Raw genomic sequence first — 8765 nt, 5'->3', positions numbered from 1 at the left:
GAACCTGTGGGATTCATTGCCAAAGGTGTTTGTGGAGGCCAGGTCATTAGGTGCATTTAAGGCAGAGGTTGATAGGTTCTTGATTAATCAAGGTGTGACAGGTTACAGAGAGAAGGCAGGAGAATGTACTTGAGATGAAAAATAGATCAGCCAAATGGCCTAATTTTTCTCCTATCTCTTATGGTGTTACGTTTTGGTAGTAGGAGAGAGCAGGATCTCAGGGTATAGCCTCAGAAGTGAGATGAGGAGGAATATCTTCAGGCAGAGGGGGATGAATCTGTGGAATTCATTGCCACCTAGGACTTTGGAGGTCAAGTCATTGGGTGAATGCAAAGCAGAGTTTGGTATGTTTTTTATTGGTAAAGGGATTCAGGCATGTACGGCAAAGGCTGAACAATGAGGTTTGAAAATATTCAGCCATGATTGAAAGGCAGAGCAAACTCAGTGGGAAGAATGACCTAATTCTGCTCCTACCTCTTAACGCCTTTTATTGAACTCCAGAGATAATTCGGAAATAGCTCCTTGGAGAGTGCTGAGATCACAAGCAGGTGCTACTTAAATGCATCTACTTTACTGTAATGAAGCCATCCTTAAACCATCTCCCCTGGATGTGGAGAGCAGAGTGGCTTCGTGGTTTGTGCTACTCCTAATTACTCCCAGTGGTTCTGGGTTCAGTCCCCATCCAACCCAACCCCACCCTCAATGCTTCAGTTTCCCCTCACATCCCCAGGGGGCACTGGCAGGTTAATTAGCCACTGCAAATTACTATTTGGTGTGGCATAATGGCACAGGAATCAAGAGTGCTCGAGAGGGAGAATAGGTTTGTGACTTGTGTAAGAGAAGGGGAGCAACACACACAAAATGCTGGAGGAACTCAGCAAGTCAGGCAACATCTATGGAGGAGATTAAACTGTCGATGCTCTGGGACAACACTCAGCCATTCTCTTCTCACTTGCCCATCACCTCCCTCTTGTTCCCCTCCTCCTTCCCTTTCTCCCATAGTCCACTCTTCTTTCTTATTAGATTTCTTCTTCTTCAGCCATTTACTTCTTCCAACAATCACCTCCCAGCTTCGCACTTCATCCCCCTCCCACACCCACCCAACTTCCCCGTTACCTGGTCTCACTTGTCACTTTAGAGGTTATACTTATTCCCCTACCCCCACCTTCTTATTCCGGCTTCTCCCCTTCCTTTCCAATCCTTTCGAGGGTCTTGGCCCAAAATGTCAACTGTTTATTCCCCTCCATAGACGCTGCCTGACCTGCTGAGCTCCTCCAGCGTTTTGTGTATTGCTCAAGATCATCTCGTGTTTTTGAGGGAAAGGAAACTCGCAGAGGCTCGACGGGCCAAATGGTCTCCTCCCAGCTTGGATGAGAAAAGGGAGAGGGGCATCTGCATTCTCCCCACTCGTCATTTTGGCTGCTGAGATTTGTGAGGCTTTTCCGATGAATGTGGATGTGTGCCAGGTGATGGAGGGAGACGCACGTCGCTTCACGCCATTGACTCCTGCTTGAGGCTGAGTCCGTTGGCGACAATGTTCCTGTTGCTGCTCCTGATGGATGTCATGCGCATGGCGGAGGTGCTCTGGAAGTAGCTGTTGGAGGCAGAGCGGCGGTGGTGCCCCCTGCAGCGCAGGTTGTTGTTGAAGTGCCTCCGGAAGGTCTCGCTCAGCAGGTAAAGGGCGAACGGATTGACGCAGGAGTTGCAGAAACTCATCACCCGGCCCAGCACGGTGACCACAAAGTGCCCGAGGGAAGTGTCGATCTGGCCATAATGGAAGGAGCGGTACATGTACAGCACGTGGTTGGGGAACCAGCACAGAGCAAACAGGCCAACGAATACCAGCACGATCTTGGCAAGACGCTTCCGTGTTTCCATCTGGAAGGCAAAGGAAAACAACAAAGTAGCAGAAGGTGATTCAGCCCTTTTTGCCTTCTTCTAGCCCTTATTCCCTCTCACACGACCATCAGCTCTCTCTTATCTGAAGCAACTTACTCACGTAACACGTTAGCACTCTCACCCCCTCAGGAAGAAGTGAAGAGATTAATTTGCGATATCCGTTCATCAAGCATCGCTGGGCAATAGCTGCCAAAGGGTTACAACTTAAATCGGTACATTTAAATCGGCAGCTTGGCTTATTATTGGTACATGTACCAAGGTTCAATGAAAAACATTGCACGCCATCCATATAAATCATCACATCACATCAGTGCATCAAAGTTCAAAGTAGATTTATCTTCAAGGTACATTTATGCACCATATAATAAATAAATAAAGGCATCCGTTAGTCTTGCGAGACCATGGATCTGCACCTGGAAAGTCTTCACTCTCCAGGGTGCAGGCCTGGACAAGGTTGTATGGAAGACCAGCAGTTGCCCATGCTGCAAGTCTCCCCTCTCCACAACACCGATGTTGTCCAAGGGAAGGGCATTAGGACCCATACATCTTGGCACCAGTGTCGTCGCAGAGCAATGTGTGATTAAGTGCCTTGCTCAAGGACACAACACGTTCCCTCGGCTGGGGCTCGAACTCACGACCTTCAGGTCGCTAGTCCAATGTCTTAACCACTTGGCCACGTGCCCATATGCACCATATATTATCCTGCGATTCATGTCCTTGTCGGCATTCACAGTAGAATGGCAATACAGAACAGAATCAATGAAAATCTACACATAATGGCTGATGACTGTTCAAAGGCAGGCAAACTGTGCTAATAACTAAATAGATAGATCGATTGATTGATAGATAAATAAATAATACTGAGAACATGAGCTGCAGAGTCCATAGGCTGTGCAATCAGTCCAGAGTTGAGATGTCTGAAGTTATCCACGCTGGTTCAGAAACTGTTCCTGAACCTGGTGGTGTAGGACTTAAGGCAGCTGTTGCCTCCTTCCCAGTGGCAACAGCTCGAAGAGATCATGGACTGCATGGTGGTGGTCTGCTTTCTTGTGGTGTGGGACCTTAGTACAGTCTGTCATTGAGCAAACATACTCTTTCCCTGGCCACCCTTTTGTTTTTAATGCTTGTATGAAATGCCTTGATGTTTCCTTTAATCCTGCTCACTAAGGATATTTCATGTTCCTTTTAGGCCCCCTGGTTCTTTGTTTTAAATTCCTTCAGAATCAGAATCAAGCTTATTATCACTGCCATATGCCATGAAATTTGTTTTGTGGCAGCAGTACAATACAAGACAAAAATTACTATAAATTACAATTAAAAGTAATAGATAAGTAATGCTGAAGAGGTTTATTATTGTTGCATGTACTGAGATACACTGAAAAGTTTGCCTTGCATATCGTTCATACAGATCATATCATTACACAGTGCATTGAGGTAGAACAAGGCAAAACAATAACAATGCAGAATAAAATTTAAAAACTTACAGAGAAAGTACCGGTAAACAATAAAGTACAAGAGCATATTGAGGTGGATTGTGAGGTCAAGAGTCCATCAGATATAGGAGAAGAATTAGGCCATTTGGCCCATTGAGTCTGCTCCACCATTTCATCATGGCTGATCCAATTTTCCTCTCAGCCCCAAACTCCTGCCGTCTCCCCATATCCCTTCATGCTTGACCAATCAAAAATCTATCAACCTCTGCCTTAACTATACATAAAGACTTGACCTCCACAGCCACTTGTGGCAAAGAATTCCAAAGATTCACCACTCAGATTCATTCAAGAATCTGATAACAGTGGGATAGAAGCTAAGATAATAGCCAAGTTGTTTGTGGTGAATTCTGGGAATCTGACATCGCCCTTATTTACACTCTTTCTGTAAGATCTCAGTCAGTGTGGTAAAGATTATTGAGACAGGTCTGCACTACTGATGGACAGGTGCTGGGAGCAGCTCTGTGCTCTAAGCTGGTCCGAACATTCACAGCTTCTGGCTGCAGAGCTGCTGAATTAACCGAGTGCACTGGAGTCGCTTATTGTGGGAAAGAATTATAGCGTAAAACACCAGAGACAGACAGTTCCACTCATCCAGCTGTGAAGCTGCTGTCAGAATTAATTTAGAGTATCTTATCACTTGGTCATCTGGCTAAGGGACATAGGGTTGCATAAACACCACTGAGAAATATCTTCTTGCTAAAGGAACAGTGCCAGGGTGATAAACCTCAGATGGCAAAAGCCTGTGAGTGCATTCTTGACTTCTGGCAGCAGGTATCCGGTGACTCAACGTTTGTGAAAATTTTCACATAGGAAGGGAAAACTCAGCCAATTTATGCAGTCCAATTGTTCCCTCAATGTCAGCCAAGCAAAAGAACTGGTCATTGACTTTAAGAAAGGGGGTGATGCATACACCAATGGTGCAGAGGGCTTCAAGTTTGTCAAAGTCAACATCACCAACAGCCCATCCTAGTCCAACCATGTGGGTTCCACAACCAAGAAAGCTCACCAATGCCTCAGCTTCCCCAGCAGGCTAAAGACATTTTGCATGTTCTATTTGAGCCTCAGCAAATTTTCATCAATGTAACATTGAAAGCATCTTATCTGGACACAGCTCAGCACATCATGGAAACCAGCCTCCCCTCTATGGACTCTGACTAAACTTTTCACTACTTCAGTAAATCAGCCAGCATAATCAACGATCTGCCCGCTCGAGACGTTTTATCTTTGCCCCATCCCCTCCTGTTTGGCAGAAAATACAAAAGTCTGAAAGCACATATCACCAAGATCAAGGACAACTTTTACACTGCTGTAATAAGAATATTGAATTGTCCCCTTGTACAATAAAGCAGAACCTTAATCAGACATTCTACCTTGTTATTACTTTGTGTTTTACTGTCTACCTGCACTGCACTTTTTTTGTAACTGTAACACTTTATTCTGCATTTTCACTTGGATCCCCACCATCCAGGCTATATTCTCTTCTCACGGCTACAGGAGCCTATGCCGCACACCGCCAGTTTCAAGAACAGTTATTACCCTCAACCATCAAGCTCGTGAACCAGTGTGGCTAACTTAAGTCATTTCAATTGAAATGATCACTGAACACACCTCAACACTGAACTGATCCCACAACCTATAGAATCACTTTCAAATATTCTACAACTCATGTTCTCCGCACTATTTATTTATTTATTTATTATTACAGTGGATTCTGGTTAATCAGGACATATCGGGACTAATACATTATGGTCCATTTAAGCAGCTGCCCCAATCAGTCGAGGTTTCATGGAAATAGTTAAAAAGGTTTAAAAAAGACAAACTATCATTTAACTGAGTTACAAATTATGTATTGAAATGAAATACAGAACAAATCAGAACACTATAAATGGTGTTTTAGTTTCTAATAGTTATCAACAAAGGAATTCTGAGGAAGCTTAAACAAGCATCACTCCCCACTAACATCTTAACTACATTCTACAGGGGTGTGGTTGAGAGGGTGCTGCCCTGTGGCATCACAACCTGGTACTCCAGCTGCAGTGCTGTCGACAAGAAAGCCTTGCAGAGGGTGGTTAGGGGAGTAGAGAAGGTTATTGGGGTCTCCCTACCTTCTGTCCAAGACCTATTTCAGAGTCGATGCCTCCAGAAGACACGGTACATCATTAAAGACCCTTCACACCCTCTCCATGAACTGTTTGTTCTTCTGCCATCAGACAAACGTTACAGGAACATCAAAACTAAAACCACGAGGCTACTAAACAGCTTCCTCCCACAGGTAGTCAGACTGCTAAATAGCTGCTCTACCTGACTCTGCTTTGGACACTTTTAACTTGCACTGGACACTTATAACTTGATTTTAACTGACATGTGGCTGCTGTGTTTTACTATTTATTGTTATGTTTATTATTTAGTGTTGCGTTTGTTATGTTATGATTGCACTGCTCCTGAGAAACGTTGTCTCATTCTGCCCTGCAGAGCTGATGTACGGTTAGAATGACAATAAAGTTTTTTGAATCTTGAATCTTGAATCTTGAATCTTGAGTTCATCTCGTGGTAGTGTATGTTGTTGTGTTCTTTTGATTGACTGTAAATGAACAGAATCAGCACAGACACCTAGTGCAGATATGGACTGCCTTCATACAATGCTTTCGACAACTGCATCCTCCAAATCGTCAATCTCATTGTAACATTTGAATCGATTGCTAATACCTTCAAGTTTTTTATAGTTCCTAACTTGTTGAAGTAGTGAAATCATATAATTTTCACTGCCAACCATTTCTGGCGTCAGCAAGCTGAAGGCTTGAAACCGCGGTGAGAATTCAGAATTGGTTTACTACTTATTTCTCACCAACAATAATTGAGAAAAATTACTGCATTTTGAACAGAAACATACAGTGTTATAAAAAGTATTCATCCCCTTGGAAGTTTTCATATTTTATTGTTTTACAACATTGAATCACAGTGGATTCAATTTGCCTTTTTTGACACTGATCAACAGAAAAGATTCTTTTGCATCAAAGTGAAAACAAATTTCTACAAATTAGTCTAAACTTATTACAATTATTAAACACAAAATAATTGATTGCATAATTACTCATCCCCTTCAAGTCAGTATTTAGTAGATACACCTTTGGCAGCAATTACAGACTTGTGTCTGTGTGGATAGGTCTCTATCAGCTTTGCATATCTCGACACTGCAATTTTTCCCTATTCTTCTTTACAAAACTGCTCATGCTCTGTCAGATTGCATGGGGATCATGAGTGAATAGCACTTTTCAAGTCCAGCCACAAATTCTCAATTTGATTGAGGTCTGGACTCTGATTTGGCCACTCCAGGACATTAACTTTGTCGTTTTTAAGCCCTTCCTGTGTAGCTTTATGCTTGGGGACATTGTATTGCTGGAAAACAAATCTTCTCCCAAGTCTCTGTTCTTTTTCAGACTGCATTAGGCTTTCCTCCAGGATTTCCCTGTGTTTAGCTACATTCATTTTACCCTCTACCTTCACAAGCCTTCCAGGGCCTGCTGCAGTGAAGCATCCCCACAGCATGATACAGTTACCATCACGCTTCATGGTCGGGATAGTGTGTTTTTGATGATGTGTGGTGTTTAGTTTACACCAAACATAGCATTTAGACTGATGGCTAAAAAGCTCAATTTTGGTTTCATCAGACACAGAATCTTCTTCCTGCTGACTTAAAAGTCTCCCACATGCCTTTTGGCAAACGTGAGACAAGCCTTCATTTGGTTTTCTCTTTGTCACTCTCTCATAAGACTACGACTGGTGAAGCACCCGGGCAACAGTTGTTGTATGCGTAGTTTCTCCCATCTCAGCTACTGAAGCTTGCAGCTCCTCCAGAGTTGTCATAGGTCACTTGGTGGCCTCCCTCACTTGTTCCCATCTTGCACGGTCACTCAGCTTTTGAGGACGGCCTGCTCTGGGCAGATTTACAGCTGTGCCATATTCTTTCCGTTTCTTGATGATTGACATAACTGTACTTCAAGGGACATTCAGTGACTTGGAAATTTTCTTGTATCCATCTCCTGATTTGTGCTTTTCAATAACCATAAGACCATAAGACCATAAGACTGTAGATATAGGAGCAAAATTAGGCCATTCGGCCCATTGAGTCTGCTTCACTATTCCATCATGCCTAATCCCAGATCCTACTCAACCCCATACACCTGCCTTCTCACCATATCCTTTAATGTCCTAACCAATCAGGAAACAATCAACTTCTGCCTTAAATATACGCATGGACTTGGCCTCCACCACAGTCTGTAGCAGAGCACTCCACAGCTTTACTACTGTCTAGCTAAAAAAATTCCTCCTTACCTCTATTCTAAAAGGGTGCCCCCTCAATTTTGAGGCTATACCTTCTAGTCTGGATACTCCACCATGGGAAACATCCTCTCCACATCCACCCTATCTAGTCCTTTCAACATTCAGTAGGTTTCAATGAGATCGCCATGCATTCTTCTAAATTCCAACGAGTACAGGGCCAAACCTGCCAAATGCTCCTCATATGTTAACCCCTTCATTTCCAGTATCATCCTCTTGCACTTCCTCTGGACTCTCTCCAATGACAACACAAGTTTTCTGAGATAAAGGGCCCAACACTACTGACAATACTCCAAGTGTGGCCGGCCTAGTGTTTTATAAATCCTCAGCAGTATCTCCTTGCTTTTATATTCTATTCCTCTTGAAATAAATGCCAACATTGCATTTGCCTTCTTTACCATAGACTCAGCCTGTAACTTAACCTTTTGGGTGTCTTGCATGAGGATTCCTAATTTCCTTTGCACCTCTGATGTTTGAACCTTCTCCCCATTAAGGTAATAGCCTGCACTATGTTTCCTTTTACCAAAATGCATGATCATACATTTCCCAACACTACACCATCTGCCACTTTTTTGCCCTTTCTTCCAATCTGTCTAAGTCCTGCTGCAATCGCATGCTTCCTCAGCTCTACTGACCTCTCCACCTATCTTTGTATCACTGCAAATTTTGCCAAAAAGCCATCAATTCCACTTCCTAAATCATTGACAAACAATGTGAAAGGCAGCCGTCTCAGTACTGACCCCTGCGGAACACCATTAGTCACTGGCAGCCAACCAGAAAAGGACCTTTTTATTCCCACTCACTGTCTCCTGCCCGTCAGCCATTCTGTTTTCCTGTAATGTCATATTATTTTATCTTGTTAAGCAGCCTCATGTTTGGGACCTAATCAAATGTCTTCTGAAAACCCAGGTATATCCTTGCATTTGCCCACCCAGCTTGTTACTTCCTTGAAGAACTCTAACAGATTTGTCAGACAAGATTTCCCTTTACCATGCTGACTTCGCCTTATTTCATCATTGGTCTCCAGATAACTCG

The 8765-nt window shown here is 43.4% G+C and overlaps 1 protein-coding gene across 1 annotated transcript in view; it reads right to left on the bottom strand.

The window, feature by feature from the left end:
• Positions 1-1491: 1491 nt before the first annotated feature.
• nmbr (neuromedin B receptor) overlaps positions 1492-8765 on the bottom strand; it is a 67164-nt gene continuing 59890 nt past the window's right edge. The window contains exon 3 of the mRNA XM_063056630.1: positions 1492-1878. Coding sequence (XP_062912700.1) covers positions 1492-1878 — 387 coding nt within the window. The remainder of the gene's footprint in view (positions 1879-8765) is intronic.

Source organism: Mobula hypostoma, chromosome 8 (genome assembly GCF_963921235.1).
Source record: "Mobula hypostoma chromosome 8, sMobHyp1.1, whole genome shotgun sequence".
Taxonomy (NCBI): Eukaryota; Metazoa; Chordata; class Chondrichthyes; order Myliobatiformes; family Myliobatidae; genus Mobula; species Mobula hypostoma.
This window is presented reverse-complemented; position numbering and strand designations above follow the sequence as displayed.